General features: G+C 42.5%; 1 protein-coding gene across 4 annotated transcripts in view; it reads left to right on the top strand.

The window, feature by feature from the left end:
• ROBO1 (roundabout guidance receptor 1) overlaps positions 1-22963 on the top strand; it is a 1048580-nt gene that overhangs the window by 987237 nt on the left and 38380 nt on the right. For 3 of the 4 annotated variants that reach the window (XM_026652620.2, XM_026652612.2, XM_024198740.2), the window contains 3 exons: positions 6208-6405; positions 13130-13156; positions 20080-20122. In XM_026652620.2, the coding sequence (XP_026508405.1) occupies positions 6208-6405; positions 13130-13156; positions 20080-20122 (268 nt within the window). The remainder of the gene's footprint in view (positions 1-6207; positions 6406-13129; positions 13157-20079; positions 20123-22963) is intronic. The other variant, XM_026652616.2, reaches the window with a different exon arrangement.

Genomic DNA, 22963 nt, shown 5'->3' with positions numbered 1-22963 from the left:
TTGTACCCATAAAGGATCAGATATAATCTGTGGTGAGATCCGCAGCCCCACTACTGCCACTTTACACCAGGTCAAAGGACCAGAACAATGTAAAGGGCCTTAACAGCCTTGTAACTAGCTGTTGGAAGGATTCCCTTGGCACAGATGCAGTGTAAGATAGCTGTATGGCTACCTTCTGAGGACTCCTTTGCAAGCCCTGGGAGCAGAAAGCATGTGTGGGGACCACCCTGTGGAGATTCTGAGCAGTATGGTGGCTCATAGGGCATCCTGGAGTGGCTGCCATAACTCAAACAGGCCCCTAGGGCTACCTAAGTTACCCCAAGGAGACTCTTCAGCCAGAGTAGCCTAGGATTGTGAGAGTGGTAAAGTGGCTTAAAACTTCCTTAACAATACCCTGAGTTCTGTGCTTGTGCCTCTTAGAGGCTCACCACAGAAGCTCATCCTTGGTTCTTGGATGTGCTCCCAGAGAAGGAGTGAAGCAGCGAGGGATAGATGGCACCATTGTTTTCCAGAAGCGGTTCTGCGGATACAAAACTTAATTTGCTGATGACATCAGTCTAGCACCTTTCAAAACCAATGCATTCATTTAGATGGAGAGGGCTTTTATTTTTGGATTTTGGGGAGGGGAGCTGCATGTGGTGGTGGGTAAGGATGCTGTTCATAAAATGTTTGGGGGGAATTGCTAGTTCCAGTATCTATATGCTAGATGAACTGCATTCCTGCAATCACCAATTTGAGAAATCAATATTTCCTTCTTAGAGTCAGGAAGCTTAAATCTTTTGCTTTGATGTTGATTTCTGAATTAGTATGCTGCTACCTTTATTAAACTGATTACAAATTCCCTGTGTGCGTATTATATATACTGTATGATTTGTATGTTCATTTACATTTTGGAATGTCTCTCACAATTAAATCAGATTTAGATCTTACTCTGAACAATTCTTGATTAAAAATTGAGGGCTAGATTGTGACTAACCCTAAAACTTCCCCCTTAGGACTTAGTTTGAGTAAGTCCCCACACACCACACCCCTCCCTTGCACAGATAGGGCTTCTCAGATTTTGGAGTGCTCTGAATGCTCTCCTGCCAAAAATGAGTATGTGGACCTTTGGCTGGGCATGGGGGTAAAAGTAAGTTGCACCCATGCAAGGGCTACAGAACATTACCCCAGAGAACTATTGATCCCTTTGATACTGATCTCCACCATAGCTTCTGTGCAATGATGGAGTACCATGGATGGCAGCTTTGAAATGTTGACACTCCATTGGTTTGCTGATGGTTCAATAGTAAATTACCGGTACATCCTGCAGCACGTTCTGTCCAGAGTATTATTCACATGAGGCATCTCAGATCCAGTTAATATTACTCATAATAAACATATTAACCTGAGTGAATACATTTTATGCACTTATTTCTTAAGAGGTTTCTGTAAAACAGTTACAAATGTTAAGAGCTTTTTTCAACCAGTGGATGTCTCAAGGGTACAAAATACAAGAAACTCTTATTGCACCTTTATTACTCTAATCACTCACATTAAGAGATGTGATTTGTGAACTAATTAGGATGCCTTTAGGGATATTATTCTGTCAGCCACTGCAAGTAACCTGCCCAGCATAATATAGTGTCTCTTTCAGGCCTGCTTTGAAAGTAGTAGACTTTCAAAGGTGGCCTGCTTTGCCCACACAAAGCCCTATTGATGTCAGTGAGGCTCCACATGGGCGATGCACTCCACTTACATGCAGTACACTATACAGTTGTAGCCTAAAAGTGGCACTTCTCCATTTATGACATTGTATATAACTAGAAAGAAGGCAAAAGAGACTATTCATACGTTGATTTCTGACCAAAGAATTGTCTTTCCTTATTATATATACCCACATTGGAAGGGGGCGGGGGGTAGAGTTATTGCAAATTCAAGCACTCAGAAGTTAGGAAATACCAGATTTATGGTTGCCCATGCAACCTTAATTCTCACTTCCCTTTGACCAGCTATCTGGTGCACTGAATGAGGCAGGAGTCCTGTGGAATAGTATCTCATTGTACCGTTAAAGACTGTATCGTAATGCATCCACATGGAGGCATTTGCACGGGTCACTGTGATTCTGGCAGTTTGTAACTCTTGAATTTGCAACCTAAATAACTTTATTTTAACATAGTATTTTTGTATATAATTTTCTAGTCTATTTTGATAGACTAGAAACCAATTGTTATGTACAATTGTAACAACCTCGTATCTTATACTGTCAGCGTTTAAACCCTGAACCTTCCACACAGCACCACAGACTGCTAGTACTTGAACTACAGACCTAACTACATTAACTCTCAGCGTGGAAAGTCTGTTATCTTGGGGCCAGGAAATATGCCAGTTCCAGGGAGTGATGTAGTCAGCCTTCTCCAACAGCTCCTAGGTATTCTCAGTGCAATGTGTGCTTCTGCAGCTTTGTCAGCATTGTGAGCCTGGCCTTAGAATGTTCACAATTCCTTATTATTTTATCCTGCTGCCAACATTTACCTGGAGGAACCAGAAACAACAGCAGTGATATGGTGATTTTCAACAGTTTATGTCTCGGCTAAACCTGAATGGATTTTCATGGCACAAAGAAAAGGCATTTTTATAGCCCAAGGGCTTTCTCCCTTTTTCCCTAATTTCAAAGGCCTGACACAAACAACAAAGTGATAGAACAAAAAAAGGCTGCGAGAATCTTTAATAATGGAAAGTGTTAGCAACATATATACATGGGTCACTACCAGCTTCCCTTAAATTTAGTGGTTAGCTTAGCTTCTATTATTAAATTAAAGGTTAGCTTAGTTTAGAGGTTAGCTTAGCTCCTATTATTAAATTATTATTATTAAATTCTATTATTAAATATGCCTATATATGTATACATAGGCATGTACGTGTGTGTGTACAGATATATAATATGTATGTCAGTCAGTTTAATGTCTGAAGCTAAACAGTAAGAGAGCAAGAAAGTGTCTGTGTAAAATATATATATGAAAAATGAGGCTTTGTGCAGGTATAGCAGTCCACACATGCATAGTGTATTTCAGCCTTGGTGCTTTAAATACAACAATTTATTATAATGGTATACAGGTATTTCCAGTGGCTAAAAGAATAATATCACTGAAGGCATGCGAATCAGTTCTCAAATCACATATCATAATGTGAGTGATTAGAAAAATAAAGGTTCATGGAGTATTTTGTACATGAGACATGCACTGTGTGAATAATGCACTTAACATTTGTAGATATATCAAAAAACTACCACTATATTTGTTTGAGTTACAGAATCATTTACATTGCTGGCTCCTTATGCACAGCTTAGGTCTTCATACATTTTATTGATTCTATGTTGTAGTACTCTTTTGGGGGGAAGGGGGAGAGGGGGGAATAAGGAAACTTTTTCCTTATTGTAAATACTTCACTAGAAGTATGAAAGAGAAATATTTAACAATAAAGAAATGTTAACATACGCAGAACAATAGGTGAACAGTGTCTCCAATGAAAATTCAGTTTTCTGTCAAAGAAAACAATTTCAAATAATAACAGCATTTTAAAAAAAGCACATTTAGTTGTTTTCAAATTAGAATGATATTGCAGTTTCCAATATCTTAATACAGCCTCAGTTGCTGTGAGACAAAAGATGAGATATAGAATGGCAATTTTAATTCATTAGTCACAGTACACTTTATACAGTGAAGCCCATCTGGCCACTTGCATGGAATCTCACTTGGCTGTCTCCATAAAATCTGAAGCAACCCAATTTAACCTTGCACAAATAGCCATGAAATCTATAAACCTAGGAGACACAAAGGGTGTATTAGAAAGAAAAGAATAGGTCTGCTTGGTGAACTTTCAGACTATGAGTGCTCTTAGGATCACAGAAGATAAAAGGGCTTGTTACGTGAAATAAAACTTCCAGTCAACAAACAGTCAAAGGCAGTGATTGCTTGTGAAAAAAGGATTCAGCCTGGATGCCACATAGAATGAAATCTGAAATTCTGTGGAAGAAAAAGCCAAGGAAAAAAACTATTAATAATTTAACCATTTCCCATCTATAAAGGTGTCCCTTTCCCAGAGCAATTGTTTTTTTACAATATGGCTTGTTTTCCCTGTAGTCTATAGTGCCAGTGTTTCTTTTATATATATTTATACTTTTTTGGGGGGGGGTTAGAAACGTGTGGTGTCATGATTAAGAGTATTAACATGTTCACTGGTTAGTGCAGGGGTCGGCAACGTTTGGCACGCGGCTCGCCAGGGTAAGCACCCTGGCGGGCCGGGCCAGTTTATTTACCTGCTGACGCGGCAGGTTCGGCCGATCATGGCCCCCACTGGCCATGGTTCGCCGTCACAGGCCAATGGGGGCGGCGGGAAGCCGCGGCCAGCACATCGCTCGCCCGTGCCGCTTCTCGCTGCCCCCATTGGCCTGGGACAGCGAACCGCGGCAAGTGGGGGCCGCGATTGGCCGAACCTGCCGCGTCAGCAGGTGAATAAACTGGCCCGGCCCGCCAGGGTGCTTACCCTGGCGAGCCGCGTGCCAAACGTTGCCGACCCCTGGGTTAGTGCTTAGAGCATTAATGCTGTTGTGTTTTAAGTGAACTGGTTTCCATTTCTTAGCCAGTATGCATTAACAGAATTTGATCAGGCCACCTGAGCAAACAACATATTTCTCTCCTAAAAGGACCAATCTCAGGACCAGATTCTACTATCTTACTCACATTGAGTAGTACCTAACTCTTTGACTATTTACTCTGAAATCCACAGGACTGATCAAGAGTTAGGTATTACACAGTATGAGTGATGTAAGGTATTATTCATTGTGAATGAGGGTTTCAGAATCTTGCCCTCAATTCGGGGAGCAATAATACAGAGCTCTCACCTCACAAATTTGCAAAGAGCACCTCTTACTGTTAAAAATCAATGTACCCGGATGATAAAAATCTAGCAAAATGTCTTCTCTTTGAGCAACCTCAATGTAATTATAGGATATTGGTGGGTAGAATAGTCTGAAATAGTGTTACTAGAAAGTATTTACAGACATACTATATGGAAAGAAAAATGAAGTTTTAGGTTAAAATAATAAATACCCTGTATATTAAAAAATAAAACTCTTATACATTTAACAATTAATTAAAACATTTTCAGCTGTCCTTTGTTTCCATTCTGATTTCTAAATTGGAGTAGTTGATCGGGGGGGGGGGGGGGGTCTCTGCTTTTTCCACTACTAGGAAGGCCTATTTGATTATTTTTATTGCATTGTACCTTTTCTTGGGATAGTTATTCTCCCTTTCCTACAGTTCTTCTTGCCTTCTCATAGCTATAATTTTAAAGACTAGCTTGTCTAGCCATGCTAAGTTGGTAGAATCAAGTTACTTTATTCACTCACTTCTTTAGCTAGTCTTGAATTTTCAGTCTTCTTGAATTGAGGTCAAAATAAGACTGAGAAAAAAACAGATTGTGTAACATGAGATACAAGTCGCCTGTCAGAAACTGCTGAATTTAAGAAACATCTCTTCAGTATCCACCTTCTATAAATGTGTTTTGAATTTGTAATGCTTCTATGATTTTCACTTCTGGGGAAGTATGTGTGTGTTCCTGTAGCTTGTTTCTAAGCTTTAGTAGAATTCTGGGAACAGACTTCTCCAACACATTCCTTCATAGTTTTTTTGTGAAAGTTTTGTTGGCTTTTATTTTTAAATTTAATCTGAAATAATTTAATTTATGTTATATTGCAGAAATGATGAAAAATTATAGGCCAAAAATTTTAAACCATGGACTTAAAGTCAGCCTTTAAATCCATATTTAATCACGTAAATAAAAGGGGCCTAATTTTCAGAAGAGCTAAGCACCCACTATCCTGCTGAAGTCAACGGGAGTTGGGGCAGGGAGCATCTTTTTCTTCCGTGTTTGTAAAGCACCTAACACAATGGACTCCTGGTCCATGCCTAAGTCTGCTTGGTGCTACAATAGTACAAATAATAAGTAATAATAATAGTAGTTTAGTATCTCTAAAAATCAGGCCAATTTTATTTGGGTGCCTAAATATGGATTTAAAAGGCCAACTTTGAGTGCCCAGGTTTGAAAATCTGGGCCATAGTATTTTTAAATCGCTGTCTACAATTATTATTACTTAGTGATAATAATAGTACATTTGGTTTTTACAACTGCACAGCCAAATTAATCAGAGATTTTTGGTTCCTTTTTTAGATTCCCATGGAAACCCTGTGTCACCAGAAGACCAAGTCAGCTTAGCCCAGCAGATTTCAGATGTTGTAAAGCAGCCAGCTTTCATTGCTGGCATTGGTGCAGCCTGTTGGATTATTCTTATGGTCTTCAGCATCTGGTTATACCGCCACCGAAAGAAGCGAAATGGACTAACTAGTACTTACGCTGGTATCAGAAAAGGTGCCGTATTACAACTCTTGATTTGTTAATTGCTTTACTGTTCTTTATAGCTTTTTAACTGGAAAGATCTTGCTCATCTCAGGCCCATTGAATACTTGGGGTCTGTCCATTGAATAATCAGGTGGACTTTGCATCAGATACCCCAATAGAGAACACATGAAAATTTTGATAGTGTAGTACTTGTGACTTTTTATTAAGACCCTTAATCAAAATACCCAGGCTTGCTTTTCATTTTAAATATATATAGGTGAATTTAATGCTGACAGCTGTCCATATGTTTACAGAATAAGGTAGCAGCAAGGCAAGATTCCTCTTGCTGCCCTGCCACTGTGCCACATGGCTGACCTGAAAAAAGATTCAACTGGGTGGTAGTTCAGTGTTCTTCTTCAAGTGCTTGCTCATATTAATTCCATTCTAGATGTGCACGCGCCCACATGCACGGCCATCGGAGATAGCCTTAGAGGTATCCGTAGGGTTGTCTGAGGCACCTTTTTGCGTGCCACGCCCATGTGTCGGTATATTAGGTGCTGCCGGCCCTGTGCCCTCTCAGTTCCTTCTTACCACCCATGGTGATTAGTTGTAGAACCTTTCCCTTGTCTCACAAGGGCTAACGGTTCTTCTACTTCACACTTTGAGCCTTAAGGCTTTGTAAATAGTTTGTTTACAGTAGTTAGTTAATATGTAGTTGTTAAGTAATGTAGTTAAAGATAGAATCCCAACTTCGCCCCAGGCGGGGCATGCCACTGTCTCTGGGTTTTAAGCCTTGCTCTGACTGTAACAGGCCTCTATGCCTGTTAGTGAGCCCCATAGCAGCTGTGAAGGAGAAGTGTCGCATCTGTAATAAATTTCATCCGAGAACACAGAAACCATCTTCGTCCCTACTGTGCTGCCCGGTTGCAGGTCACCTCGGACCACTGGGTGCTAGAGATTGTATCTTGGGACTACACTCTGCCCTCGAGCTGAAGGATGCCTATTTCCATATCTCCATCTTCCAATGTCACAGATGATTCCTCCATTTTGTGATGGGTGGGAGCCATTTCCAGTTCACAGCACTGCCGTTTGGCCTCTCGTCTGCCACCTTAGGGTGTTTACAAAAGGTATCCCACCAGTCGCCGCTTACCTCGTGCGTCGAGTGGTTCAGGTCTACCCATATCACACAATTGGCTCATCAAGGGCAGACCTTGGGAATAGGTGCAAAGGAGCCTGAATCTGGTTCATTCCACCTGTTGTGACCTGGGCCTGTTGGTAAATGAAAAGAAATCATCTGAAGGCCGGTGCAATGAATAGAGTTCTTTGCATTCGACTCCACACAAGCCAGAGCCTTCCTTCCAGAGGTGCGTTTCCAGGCCATATCAGACCTGATCTCCCATGAGAAAAACTAGCCGCTCACCACTGCTCATACCTGCCTGTAGGGCCTGTTGGGCCACATGGCCGCATGTACGTACATGATCCAGCATGCCCAGCTCCATCTCCAGCCAGTGCAAGTGCGGTTGGCGTTGGTCTACATCCCCAACAGACACAATCTAAACTGCGTGGTCAGGGTGCCAGTTCACATCCGATCGTCCCTGGATTGGTGGTGGAGCCCCGAATCAGTGTTGGAGGAAGTTCCCTTCATGGCCACGGCCCCATGGCTGACCCTGGTTTCCAATGCCTCAGACCTGGGCTAGGGAGCTCACCTGGGCGAGCTCAGCACGCAAGTCCACTGGTTGCGGGACGATCTGTCCCTCCACATAAACATCAAGGAGCTCAAAGTGGTTTGCCTGGCCTGCCAGGTTTTCCTGCTTCATGTGAAGGGCAAGGTGGTGCAAGTCCTGACAGATAATACCACAGCAATGTATTACATCAACAGGCAGGGAGGAGCCAGGTTGTCGGCCCTTTGCCACGAAGCTCTCCACCTGTGGGGCTTCTGTGTGTGGCATGCCGTCCATCTGGTGGCCACACATCTGCCTGGAGCCAAGAACATGGTAGCAGATCGCCTCAACAGGACCTTCTCGTCTCGCCACGAGTGGTCGTTCCACCTGGAGGCGGTCAGTGTGATCTTTCAGAGGTAGGGGAATCCCCAAGTGGATCTGTTCGCGTCCCATCCGAACTGGAAATGCCACGAGTTCTGCTCGTTCCAGGGATTGGACAGCGCATCCCCATCAGATGCCTTTCTGCTTCCATGGTGGGGGGCTCTGATGTACGCCTTCCCTCTGAAGATCAAACAGGACAAGGCGAAGGTGATACCAATAGCTCCTGCGTGACCATAGCAGCACTGGTTTGGCACGCTTATGGACCTTTCGGTAGCCGCTGCCTCTCTGGCCAGACCTGCTGTCCCAGAACCCCGGAAGTCTTCTGCATGCGAACCTGGCAGCGCTGCAGTTGACAGCGTGGCTTCTGCATGGCTAATTGCGGATGAATGGGAATGTTAGGCCTGGGTCCAACAGGTCTTGTTGGGTAATAGAAAGCTCTCTACCAGAGCAACCTGGCCAAGTGGAAGAGGTTCATGTGCTGGGCCTTGGACCGGGATATCCGGGCTGAGCAGGCCTCACTGCAGGCGATCCAGGACTGTCTTCTACACCTCAAACTCCAGGGGTTGTCCCAGTCATCAATCAAAGTCCACTTGGTTCCTGTTTCAGCCATCCACCCTCCATTCCAGGGCAGGTTGGTCTTTGCTCATGACATGACGGTCCAGTTTTTGAAAGGTCTGGAGCATCTCTATCCACACATCAGGGATCCCGTCCCTCCCTGGGACCTGAATCTCATACTGTCACGGCTCATGGATAAGGCTGTGTATCTCTCACAGAGGTCACAGAAGTCACGGATTCTCTGACTTTCTGTGACCTCCATGACTTCTGCAGCGGCCGGTGCGACTGGCTCCGGGACTGCCAAGCAACTCAGGCAGTGACTGCCCACTCGACTGAGATGCAGGCTTCATCAACAGCCTTCCTGGTCCAGGTGCTGATTCAGGATATCTGCAGGGCCGCCTCCTGGTCATCTACCCACACGTTTACATCTCATTATGTGCTCACCCAGCAAGCTTGAGACAATGCTGGCAGAGCTATGTTGCAAGCCGCATGACCGTGAACTCTGAGCCTGCCACCAGGGATACTGCTTGTGAGTCACCTAGAATGGAACTGATGTGAGCAAACACTCGAAGAAAAAACGGTTGCCTACCTTTCGTAACTGTTGTTCTTCAAGATGTGTTGCTCATGTCCATTCCATGACCTACTCTCCTACCCTTCTGTCGGAATTGCCGGCAAGAAGGAACGGAGATGGCATAGGGCCGGCAGCCCCTAATATACCGACACATGAGTGCAGCACTCAAGAGTATGCTACAGCCGACCCTACGGGTACCGCCAAGGCAAAAATCTCCAACGGCTGCGCGCGTGGGCATGTGCACACCTAGAATGGAATGGACAAGAGCAACACATCTCGAAGAACAACAGTTACGAAAGGTAGGAAACCGTTTTTTCATCCTAGTCAGTCAATTGCCCTCTGCTGAGAATGCTACCAACGTCAGCTATAGGTGTCAGTTATAGAGTGCTTTTGTGCGTGCATGTTTCCACACATTGTGGGGGAGTGGTAAGGTAGCTATTTGAAGAAGCAGAATTGATGGAAATATATTTTCAAGGGCACTTTCATCAATGTTGTTGTGAGACTGTCCTATTAGCTCTCAGGTTCCTAGGGGGACTGCCTGCAGCCTGTATTCAAACTTGCTGTACATCCAAAATGGCAGTATTGGCTCTAGCTTCTAACCATGTTCACTTTCATGTTGTTGTTATAATTTATGTAGCATCATTAGGTGGGCACAGTGCTTTACAGCTGGTCACTGTGATAGACGATAAACAGAAGATCTTCTGGCCTAGGAGCATGATTTCCATTGACTTCAATAGGCTTTGGATTGATTGGCCCTAAAGTTACAAGTGGGTACAATACAGTGCAATGCATCACAACTCAAAGCAGTGCCATTTAGGCAATTAGAGTCTGAAGGTCATAAAAGTTGTAATGCTTCACAGAATAGGTGAGCTTCCGGTAGCTTTTTAATGGAAGAGAAGAAGGGTTCTGGATGTTAGATAATTAAAAGACTGAGCCAGGCCTAAATGGTGGCATGAAAGTGGCACATTTAATATATTGTTAAAGGTAGGCACAAGATTGCATCTTCAGTCATTGTAGATGTGAATGTATGCTGGGGATGGGCAGGGAGGCAGATAACACAAACATATTTTTGAAAGATGGTAAATAAGCTATTGCTATGAAAAAAATAGTGATTGAGATGATCAGAGACATATGGAAATGGTGTGAGGGGTGGGAGAAATCATATCTAAACACAGGCACTGTGGTCTCTAGCCTAAATACAAACATGATCTTTTTTTTTAAGCGCCTGTTTCTTACTGTCTTTGACAAAAGATTGGCCACTATCATTTCAGAAATGGCTCTAGAGAAGAATTCAGTGTTTTCGATGACACAGTGTCTTCGAGGGCTTCCATGCTATTAAAGCAATAGATTGACTGGCAAAATTTAGGCTTGGTAATCTCAATGGAGATGTAGCCATGGAAATGAGGGTTGAATTTTACCTTTGATTTTATTTCTCTGAGAATGTTAAGATGTGGGAGAACTGTATGCCCCACTGCATTAACCTGCACTTTTTTGTTTTACTAATAGCATGCTGTCATACAGTCTTTCCACAAATGCTTTCAAACTAATATCACTATGCTGTTGGCTGAATTTAGGTTAAGGAAAAACCATAAAAATATAAATTTTAAAATAATAATAATACTGGCAGTCTGTTGTGGATTATGAATTTCTGTAGAAATACTGCATATTATAGTTCTCAGTACTTCGCAGAAGGGGAAAAAAAACCTTTGATAGAAACATTTAGAAAGGTAGGCCTCAAGTCTGTGTTACCAACTGCACTTGAAGTAAAACCAGCATCTTTGGAGAAATAGAAATCATGCAATAATCTACTACTCTGCAGTATAGTGTCATAAATGTTGAATGTGCACACTGAGTAATAGTGAACTTTATTAACTTTTTTTTTTAACATTTTGCTTCAGGCTTGACATCTGTTAAAATACTTCAGTACCCACACGTTTACTTATTACACAAGCACCGCTAGGCACCCGGAACAGTTTATTAATGGAAGCTATAAGAATTAAGTTGTTCTTTGGTTTGCTAACTGTAAAGATTTCATTTAGTTTGACCTCTTTTCATCTGTTCCTCAATTCCTTAAAAACTAAGCTAGATTTAGTAGTTAGCTCACAGAAAAGTGATGACAAGGACTATTCATCTTTTTCTCTTGTCCTTGTGATTGCAAATTAATGTGGAGACATTTCATTCTTCCTTGAATAGCTCTGGTTTTAAATGCACCTTTTTTTTTAAAATAAAAGCTTGTGACTATGGCTCTGTATTTTTGAATGTAGCTAAATTACACTGACTATGTGAAAAGGCCTCGCTGAAAGAAAACACAATAGAGTTCCTGAGATAAAGCCAGCTGTGCTACAAATAAAGCCTGCAATGGGCAAAAATGCTGAGAGGTTTTCCGGTTTTATTCAATGTCACATGCTTGGAAATAAATTGGCTTAATAAGAAGCGACAAACATACAGCCTACTCTAACTAATCCATTTGGGTCCCAAAGAAACTCTGTGAATTCTAAAAAGAGAATTCAAAAAAGACATCAGAACTGTCTGCAATGTAAAAATTATATTAAGCTGTTTGAGCACCTAAATCTCTTAGCCAGCACATTGTCTTCGTATGGCAGGTCTGCTAACCAAATTCCCATCCTAAGGTGTCTTTTAGTGAATATTCTATTGCATCTCTCATGTTTTTCTTTGTTTTACTTGGAATCAAGAGGAAAATCTTAGCTTTTCTCTACCCGTCAAGCGTACAGAAACTATACTCCAACATTCAACAGAAGGGGGAGTATGTCCTATTGGGGAGAGTAGATGCTAGTGCACTACACTTGGATTAGAAGCCTTATTGATTCAATTAAGATTTATAGTGGCAGTGAGAGTGAAGTTTTCAAAGAGTGTTATTGTTCCATTGTTAACCTTTCCTGTTAAAGTCATGAGTTGAAAGGTAGAGAGGAGTTACAATGGAAGGGCTAGCTCGTGTAAATAAAGTAGGAGGGGGAAGGAATACACTCTGATTTTGTCTGTTTCTTCCTTTTCCACATTAGCAAAACAATATTGAATTACAGCTGTAATATATTGTAGTGCAGTTGTTATGATGAAGTGTGGGGCATTATTTGGTGAACATACACTAAAACCCTAAAAAAGTTATTTTGTAGTTCTCTATTGTTCCTTTATTGAATACTTAAGTGTTCCTATTAGTTCAGTGTAATGAGCATCTACTTACTGAACTGTAGATAAGATTCAAGTAAGATCCTGATAACGCTTATTAAAGAATTTATCATTCTGTGTTTTGAAATGCTTAATAGTGTAGGACTTTTGTTTATATTAGGTTTGCAGCAAAATATAAGATACTAAACTGAGGGTCATTCAGAGGCTAAACCACATTCTATTCCCCTCGTGAGTGTAGTAAAACATTATAGTTTTCCAAAATGGTACCTGTGAAGACAAGCTTCTTTCTGAAATTTGGTTTTATTCTTATCTCATTATGACTGAACTACTGGGTTAGTTATTTGTTTTAAGTTCAGCTGTCTGCTTGATTTATACTAATGTGTATGTTTCCCTTTCTCTCTTCAGCTTAATAACCAATTTGTATTTTGTTTTGATTTTTCAGTCCCGTCTTTTACCTTCACACCAACAGGTATATATTTGCACTTTTCCCCCCTCCTTTGTTAGTTTGGCATGTATGTGTGGTACTGTTTCTGTTTTTCTGATATAACCAGCCCAGCTGTTCTGAAAACAAAATATTAAAACGAATTATTTCTATTGACAGGTATCATTGTAGTATTCTTTAAGATGAAGTAGTTTCCTTATTATTTTTCTTCCACATATTTTAGAGATTATTACTGCTATGTGTAGTTGAGGTTTTGTCCATTTGTGGATGTCATTTCATATCCTGCAAATTGACTGTGTATATAAGCCCACCCATAAACTTTGTGGTGTGACCTTTCAGTTCTCACAAGATAACATGGGCCCCCATCTTCTACAGGGATCCAGTAGTGTTGACTCCCACACTTAGAAAGTATCCCATTAATGTTAAAGGAGCTACTTATCGGTGTAGAGGGGGCAGAATTCCACACCAGTGGATCCTGACGCAGTATCAGGGCCCTGGTCACTACGTGGAAGGAAACCTCTCAACAGCATCTATTGTATATGCTGCAGGGAGCAATGTCGGTGAATCAATCGGTGATGCTCTTTCCTCTAAATCAGTGTTGAACCAATGCTCCAGCATGATATTAGAAAGCATTATGTTGTAGGAGTTGCCAACTTTTTGGAAGAGGTGTAAAAGCAGTCTTTTGCCATGGTCATTAAAGATCTCAGAACATTTTGTTCATACTTATATTTACTTAATTCTGGTTTCCTAGCCAAATTTCAGCCTGGATAATTGTGTTTTGCCTCCCTAAATACCCCGACCTCCCAGTATCAACTGGATATGCCTTTCTTTGCTTCCTGTCCTGAACTATAGTGTTGGCTGTACAATGCTAATACTGATCGTTAAAAGAGGTTGCATTTCATGTGGGGAATAAGGAAGGATTTGAGGTAATTTTCTTTCTTTTATTCTCTCTCTCTCTCGCTCTCTCTTTTGGAATTTATAAAATGTGCCCATCACACAAGCCCTGATCCAAAGCCCACTAAAGTCAATGGGAATCTTTCCAGTGACTACAATGGGCCTTAGATCAAGCCCATAGTCTTTGAGTGCAAGTGCCACGTTTACAACAAAGCATGCAATTTAATAACAGGTATTGAACAGATACTCAGCCAGCCATCAAACTGTGTATACTCCCCTCAGCCATCTCCCTCAGACAAAGACCTGCCTGAATACACAGGCTATGACTTATACTTATACTATGACTTACATGAGAGGTGTGTTCTGAGACTTAATAAGTTAGGGCTACATTCTTAGCCTTTGTCTACACTGGCAAGTTTCTGCACAGTAAAGCAGCTTTCTGTGTTGTAACTCCCGAAGTGTACACACTGCCAAGCAACTTAGTGCACAGAAACTGCGCAGTTGCAGCACTGTAAAAAAACCACCCCGATGAGAGGCGTACAGCTTTCTGCCCCAGGGGTACAGCGCCGCAGTGTCAGTATAGACACCCTGGTCGATTACAGCGCTGTGATTGGCCTCCAGGAGGTGTCCCACAATGCCTGTTCTCGCCTCTCTGGTCATAGGTTTGAACTCTACTGCCCTGCACTCAGGTGACCAACCGTGAGCCCCACACCTTAAATTCCCTGTGAATTTTGAAAGTCCCCTTCCTGTTTGCTCGGTGATGCGTGCAGTGGTCTCAGCGCCTCTTTCCAGGTGATCATGCCGGCTACAGGCAATCCCACTCTTGGATCAGTGCCAAACTTCTGGACTTCATCAGCATTTGGGGAGAGGAGGCTGTCCAGTCCCAGCTGCGCTCCAGCCATAGGAATTATGATACCTACAGACAGATTTCACGATGCATGACAGAAAGGGGCCATGACCGGGACACACTGCAGTGCAGGGTTAAAGTGAAGGAGCTGCGGAAGACCTACCACAAGGTGCGGGAGGCAAACCGCTGCTCCGGTGGTGCTCCCACGAGCTGCCGGTTCTACAAAGAGCTGGACACGATACTCGGTGGCGACCCCACCTCCACTGCGAAGGCCACTGTGGATACTTTGGTGGCTCGCATGCCAGTTGAGAGTGGACTGAGCCAGGAGGAGGAAATCTTGGATGAGGATGTGGAGTGGGAGGGGGGACCCAGAAGCAGAGGACAACTCGGAGGTCAGAGATGCATGCAGCCAGGAGCTGTTTTCTACCCCAAAGGAGGCTAGCCAGTCACAGCTGCTGGAGCTTGGTGAAGCAGAAACAGGAGCGGAGGCTCCTGGTAAGTGGCTTTGATTTCGGGAATCGCTGAAGCGAGTTGTTGGGGGCAGGAGGGTTGCAGAAAGCAGGCTTGTGTCTGTATGATGCTCATACCTCCGCATGCCTAGTCTGAGCAGTGGATTGATAAGGTGTTGATTGACTCCCTCACTTCACAGGAATCTGCCTCAGAGATCGCCACGAAACTCTCATGGAGATAGGGGCAATCTGCTGACGCCAGTTATTCGGCAGAGCTGCTTTGTTTCTTGCCCCATTAAGGATAACTTTCCTGTGCCACTCTGCCATTGGTGGGGGGCGGGGAACCATTGCTGCACACAGGCGAGCCGCATAAGGGCCAGGCGGAAGCTGCAGTTTTGGAGAAGACCCTCCCCTGATTCCCTGCTCACCCTCAGCAGCAAGGTATCTTCCATAATGAACACAGCCTGTGGAAAATGTGGGGACAGTAATGACTATAAGGCTCCCTCTACAGTGCTGGCTCTCCCCAAGAGCCATATGCCCAGTGTACAGCACGTTCCTGGAACACTGATTTCCCCTGCCCCTGTGGTTACTCTTCATTTTGGGGGTCTTGTGGCTCATGTGTGCTTGCCTAGAGTCAGCCAGTTAGTGATAGGTATGTGAATAGCGGCTGTGTTTTAAATCACTGAATCAGTGGTCTGTGTGTTGCAAACAATACTGCTTTGGTAAAATGTTGCATTTTGGCTTCACAGATATGATCTTGGGAGCCCAGCCTCCCTTTTTCTCGCCGATTGAATGGCTGCGCAGAATTAGAGAGCAGCCACGAACTAAAAAGGACTTCCTGCGTGATGTCATTATGCACTCTGTGGCCGAAAAACAGGAATTGAAGGAGTGGCAGGACAGCAAGAAGAGGGACTGACAGGAGAACGCAGTGCACCAGAACGAAGCCACAGAGCGGCTCTTAAATGTTATGGAGCACCAAGCGGACATTCTCCAGGTGCTACTAGCACTGAAAACCAAGCAGCTCCGCTCCCTTCCACCCCTGTAGCCACTGTCACAAAAATCTTTCCCATGCGCCCCCCAGACACCACCAAACACTCTTATCAAACTTCTGGCTCCAGTCTGTACCCACTGCATTCCACTCCTCCTCCATCACAGTCTAGCACTGCACAGTCCCGGTATCCACTGCACTCAACACCCGTCCCTCTGCAGTTTAGCCCTGCTGAAGTACAGTACCCACTGCACTGTATTCGAAAGGAGAAGGTTGGATATGATACCTGGACATACACAAATCTTTAACCGTCCCAGGACTCCACATCCTCCTGGGACCCTACCTTCCCCCAACCCCTTTGGTGCTGATGTGTGTTTTTTCTTTGTCTCTCTCCTCCAGTTGTTGTTTTAAAATAAAATAATGGTTTTGATTTGAAAGCAATCTATATTCCATTAATAGAAAGCAAACAGAGCCCTGCAAAGCAACAGGCATTTTTCTTAAACCTCCATAGTGCATCATCTGCACTAGTCACAATCACCTCCTAGCATTACAAGCACTGCATTTCCGAGCATAGCAACAAATATTAGTAGCTTTCAGCTTCAAATTGCTGCCTCAAGGCATCCCTGATCCTTATGGCCCCTCGCTGCGCCGCTCTAATAGCCCTGATCTCTGGTTGTTCAAATTCAGCCTCAGCGGTCCAGCCCTGAGTGAAGCTTTCACCCTTCCCTTCACAAATATTATGGAGTGTACAGATGCGTCTATAAGCATAGGAATATTGTCATTGGCCCAGTCCAGCCTCCCATATAAGCAGCGCCAGCGGGCCTTTAAACGGCCAAAAGCACACTCAACAGTCATTCTGCACTTGCTCAGCCTGTTGTTGAACCGCTCCTTGCTGTTGCCGTTAAGATGCCCCGAATATGGCTTCATAAGCCATGGCATTAAAGGGTAAGCAGGATCTCCCAGGATCACAATGGGCATTTCAACTTCACCTACGGTGATCTTCTGGTCCGAGAAGAAAGTCCCTGCTTGCAGCTTCTTGAACAGGCCAGTGTTCTGAAAGATGCGCGCTTCATGCACCTTTCCAGACCAGCCTGCGTTAATGTCCGTGAAACATCCACAGTGATCTACGAGCGTCTGGCAAACCATTAAGAAATACCCCTTCAGATGAATGTACTCGGTGGCTAGGTGGTCTGGTGGTAGAATTGGAATATGCATGCCATCTATCGCCCCTCCACAGTTAGGGAAGCCCATTTGTGCAAAGCCATCCACAATGTCACGCACGTTGCCCAGAGTCACGATCTTTCAGAGCAGGATGTGATTAATGGCCCTGCACACTTCCGTCAACACAGGTCCAACGGTCGACTTTCCCACTCCCGACTGGTTAGCGACCGACAAGTAGCAGTCTGGAGTAACAAGCTTCCACAGTGCAATCGCCACGCGCTTCTCCAACGGCAGGGCAGCTCTCATTCTTGTGTCCTTGCGCCTCAGGGCTGGGACAAGCTCATCACGCAGTCCCATGAATGTGACTTTCCTCATCCAAAAGTTCTGCAGCCACTGCTCGTCATCCCAGACATGCATGACGATGTGATCCCACCACTCAGTGCTTGTTTCCCGAGCCTGAAAGCTGCATTCCATTGTGGTCAGCACCTCTGTGAATGCCACAAGCAATCTCGTGTCGTAGCTACTACGCATGGCGAGATCAATGTCGATCTGCTATTGCGTTTGTAGTGTAAGGAATAACTCCACTGCCATTCGTGATGTGTTAGTGAGAGCGAGCAGCATATTGGTCAACAGTGCGGGATCCATTCCTGCAGACCGAAGAGGCAGAGCACGCAGTACACAAACCATTGAAAGATGGTGCCCAATGCGGACGGAAGTACAGGGATTGCTGGGATGCGAAGCAATTCATCATGGGGCATTGGGACGGGACCCAGGATGCCCCGCATTCCCCCTCCACCTTCCCACAACTCTTAGCGGCAGAAGAGGAAGAGATATTCTGTGGGATAGCTGCCCAGAGTTCACCGCTCCGAATACCACTGCAAGTGCCACAAGTGTGAACATGGTATTGCTCAGGCAGCTGACAGTGTGAACGCACAACAGCGGTTTCCCTTCAGAGCTCTCTGAGCGGCGCTGTAACTCTGCCAGTGTAGACATACCCTTAGTCACATTGAGTAGTATCTTACCCTTGATTTCACTCACTACTCAACGCGAGGCTAGAACCTGGCCCTTAATGTTTGTGCAGTCCTTGGACATCCAGAGTGGAAACACATGCAAATTATTATTATTTAATTAGCTTTACATACAATTTCTAGCACAATCACAGTGCAACATGCTACTGAAACTCTATGGTGTGTTTTAGCTTAACTGATAGACATTTTTGCAGTTAGAAATCTAGACATTAAAAGAAAATAGAACATATGGATATTGCAAGTCATAGCTGCAAATTCAATAACATAAGGAATTTAGAAGAAGAAAACGGAAATACACAATGTAAAAGATTTTTAAAAATCTTTCTTTTTTCCATACATTAGACTCCCAATGGTTAGTTCTATTCCGTTTAAATGGTAACAGGCCTTTTTCTGTAGCATTACCTTTAGTAAAAGACTTACCTGTAGCATTGCCTGCTAAGGTTTTAATCCTGTTGTTGTAATCACTGCAAGCATTTATCTCTCCCTCGCAGACTCCCAGCTTGGAGTTCTTTTAAAGAGCAGAATTTGGCTGCTTTTTTAAACACATTCCTAGTTAAGAAATGCATAGCTGTAGAATCCATCAGCATTTGCAGCGAAGCTAATCTCCTTAACCCTTTGCCTAACCCACTGCAAATTTAAAAATGGCAAATTTATAGCTCTTCAAACTATTGGTTTATGCCTCTTAAAAACTAACTTTTAACCATGATGCTTTCTGGAAAATACATGCTATTCATATCAACACATATTTTAAAAAATGAATCTGTATGCATGCTGACTATATTCCTGTTTATTCTTAGGAAGTGTTAGCACAAAAATTTCCTGCTAATTTCAAACCAGTCAGACAAACTGATTTATTTATTACAATTAATAAATTAAAATTTGAGATCTAAAAAAGTATTAGAAAAAATCCAATTGTAAAATTTTAGAAAATAATACATTTATAAGGATTTTTTAAATATGCATGATGCATAAGTAGAATATGGTGTCTATCAGTAAAACATCACACTCCATTTGGCTTTTTATAAGGATGGATATCTGAAAATCACACAGAGCTTTAGTACACTATTAATGTGTAAATACAACATGAGATTTTGCACTAGGTTGTGATATAATGAACCATCATTTACACTGGAAATAATGTCTGTGCTGCAAAATCTTGGTACCTGTTTAATGTTATCAAGATGATGATAATGTACAATAAAGCTTTAACATCTTTAGCATCATCTACTCATTCATGAAATAAACAAAGTGACATAAATTCTTCCCTAGAGTAACTTCTTTGAAGTCAGTAAAGTTACATGAGGGTTTAATTTAGCCTGATGCATTACTCCATTCTTTTCTGTGTGTGTGTGATATAAAGCTTTTGGGGGACTTAAAGTAACACCAGTCAGGTGACCCATGTATAGTGTATGGATTTGTAAATGAAGGAATGACTGTTGAAAGAGTAAGACTCAGTATTAAAACTTAACCAATCAAAATTTAGAGATTCGTACGAAGGAAACAAAAAGAGATGTTACAGTGCTATTTACAAAGTCCAAAATGACTATTATATTATTTTCTGTTTTTATCTCTTCATATTTTAGTGACCTATCAGAGAGGAGGAGAAGCTGTAAGCAGTGGAGGCAGGTAATGACATGGTTTATTTTGCAGACTATAAGTTGGATGTAAATACATTTAGATACATTGAGTACATTTATAGGTGCTGGTATAATGCAATACACTAAGCATATAGGTCACTGATTTTACAGATTTCACTGAGAAAATATATGGCTTTTGAAATGTAGCTTTTGGTTCATTTTCAAAATTGAAGCTTAACATTTTCAGTTGAGTTTCTTTGTTGATCTGTAGAAAAATACACCCAAAAACAAACAGCAGAGGGAGCACTTTGACTTCAAAATACAAGGTTTACTGATTTAGCAGATGATTAAGGGAGTTAAAGTAATTAAACTGTGGCATTTATGAAGATTAAGAAATATAGCTGGTTCACAGATACTACAAAAGAAAAAAAACATTCATGGGGAAAAACTTGCTGAAGACAGCAGCACACAAGGTGATTGTATTTAATCTTGCAGTGAATTGCAAAACAGTTAAATCATCACTTGTGAGAGAGAGAATTACATTAAAGAAATAAAGAGAAATGGGTAGCTTATTAATAAATAGTTCTTTGCTCTCAGAACCTAGTTCAGTTCCAGATTGAGGACACAACTGTAATGTGTTTGCACGTTTTAGTTTATTGCCTAACGAATGTCAATGGAACACACAATAACCCCAAGTTCCTGCTATGTTTCTTCAGAGGACAGAGCAGCAGTGATGGCAGAGAGGCATGTCATGCATGTGTCACTTCAATAGCACAGCTTGTTTTTAAATCACGCTCAAGCACACCTTTTCTCAGCATTAGAGTCAAGGTATTGGCACAGTAAGGTAGCGAGCCTTTAAATCTCAACAAACATCTAGATAAATACATTCCTACCCCTTCCCCTTCCTTCTGCCCTGGGCACTGCCCTGTAGTCCTTACCTTGCAAGAATGTACCAAACTCTGATAGAGATAAAGATTAGACATATGAAGACATGAAGATTAACATTCAGTTTTCTAATATTTTTGAATTGACAAGCCTGTAAATAACTATAGGCCAGATTGTGTGCTGCCCTTGCATAGGGGCAGAGGGGTCCTCTCTTTTCCCTTGCATGACTGTTCAACACAATAGCAGTCCTTCCCCTCCCTATGCTAATAAATGTTATTGCCTCTATAGAGCAAGGTAGCTAAAGAGCAGTGGGGAAGAGGCAAGGCAATGACTCTTCTCCCTTCTGTACTGGCCTGCAGAGCTGACCTGGCACATCAGAGATATTCTGCACAAGCGGCACTGAGGAACTGTGTTTCTGTATCATGTACAGTCTCCCTGATGCTCCTGCTGGAGCAGCGTGGCTCTGTGCTGCCCCAGTTTTGTAGCTAAATGCCATAACCTAAAATCTCCCTCATAAAAACTTTCCCCTTTTAGGGCTAGAGTTGCATCATACGTATTTTGAAAAATATATTTTCATCTCATCAGTTCAGATTTTACAAGTGATCGAGCCAGGAAATATTGCCTGTGCCATATGTTCATTTCTTTTGCTCACCTGAGCATATAGTATGTTGCACAATACTTTGGAGCACAGGAAACACATTTGATCAACTTTTGAAGCAGTGTAGTTTCTGGCATAAAATCTTTACTCTGAATTCCAAATCTTCAAGCTCAGACTCCCACTTTCCCTGCATAAAATATATTTGTAAGGTTTTTGGGAGGCTCAGCTATCTCCCCCATTTTACATACTGTATAAAAGGTGCTGTCTTCTAACATTCAGAAATAAACATAACTCAAAGTGAAGTATTTCAAAATAGCATCCACTTCTGTGGATCTGGTAATGCTGTGGATAATATTCACTGTCCTTGCACAAAGCTCAAGTAATTGTTTCTCTGCAAAGGTTGAGGAGTATGGAATTCATCCACCCAGCCAGTGGGCAAGCTGTGGGGCTGACACATAAACTTTTCCTGGTCACTATTCCAGCCAGTGGGCTTGAGTAGCGGCTTCTATTACCACATACCTTGGTACACGGTATTTCTGAAACCTGGATTGACATTACAATCGCTCCACCCACTTTCCTCCCGGTTGGCATGAGTGAAGTGTAGACTTCCCCTTTGCAGTATTCAGAAAGTTCAGAGACAAAAGGAGAGGCCTTTTTGGCTGTTCCAACCACAGCTCCCATACAGAGACCCTTCTTAGGACTTGAAAGGTTCAGAGAGCCTTACCTCATCCTTGTGTACCCAGGGTGATTTTCAGTCTATATGCAGAGCACTAGGTAAGCCATGGACAGGAATGACAAATCAGCTGCACTGCCCAAAAAACTAAATAACAGCACATTTATTTCATATTTACAAAGAAAATAAATCCATAAAAATATGTTTGCCTAGTACATGTGCACTGGTTTGTCTGATAGTAAGTCATGCCTCATCAACTCATATGCTAATTTGTCAGATGGCGCATACAGCATAGAAATAAATATATATTTAGCAGATTAATATTTTAATGCTGTTCTAGGAATCAGACTTAAGCCCATGGCACTGGCAGACTGGTTACCCCATAACCAACTGCTGGTGCAGTTTGCAGTCTCAGTTTCCAGTTTAAAGGGATTAACATATTTTAGTTGAAAAAGCATTATATCCAATATTTTCACAATAGATATCTATTTTTTCTGGACTCAGCGACTAACTTTTGTGCTGTTTACAATGGTAGCCCTTAAAATTTGCCCATTATGCCTGTGTTAAATAGATATGTTCCTTTTGTTTCTGAAGTCTTCCCCTCTAGTTCTGTATACCTATCTACTGTAGGAAATAATTCAAACACAGCAATGGCTGAGATTACCTAACTTCAAATACTTATTTAGTTATCAGAAGCAATTGTCAGGTTTTTAGGGGTCACTACTGTATGTGAA

Source organism: Terrapene carolina, unplaced genomic scaffold (assembly GCF_002925995.2).
Source record: "Terrapene carolina triunguis isolate 2854851 unplaced genomic scaffold, T_m_triunguis-2.0 Scaffold38, whole genome shotgun sequence".
Classification (NCBI taxonomy): domain Eukaryota; kingdom Metazoa; phylum Chordata; order Testudines; family Emydidae; genus Terrapene; species Terrapene triunguis.
Note: the sequence above shows the minus strand (reverse complement) of the source record. Positions and strands in the feature narration are given on the sequence as shown.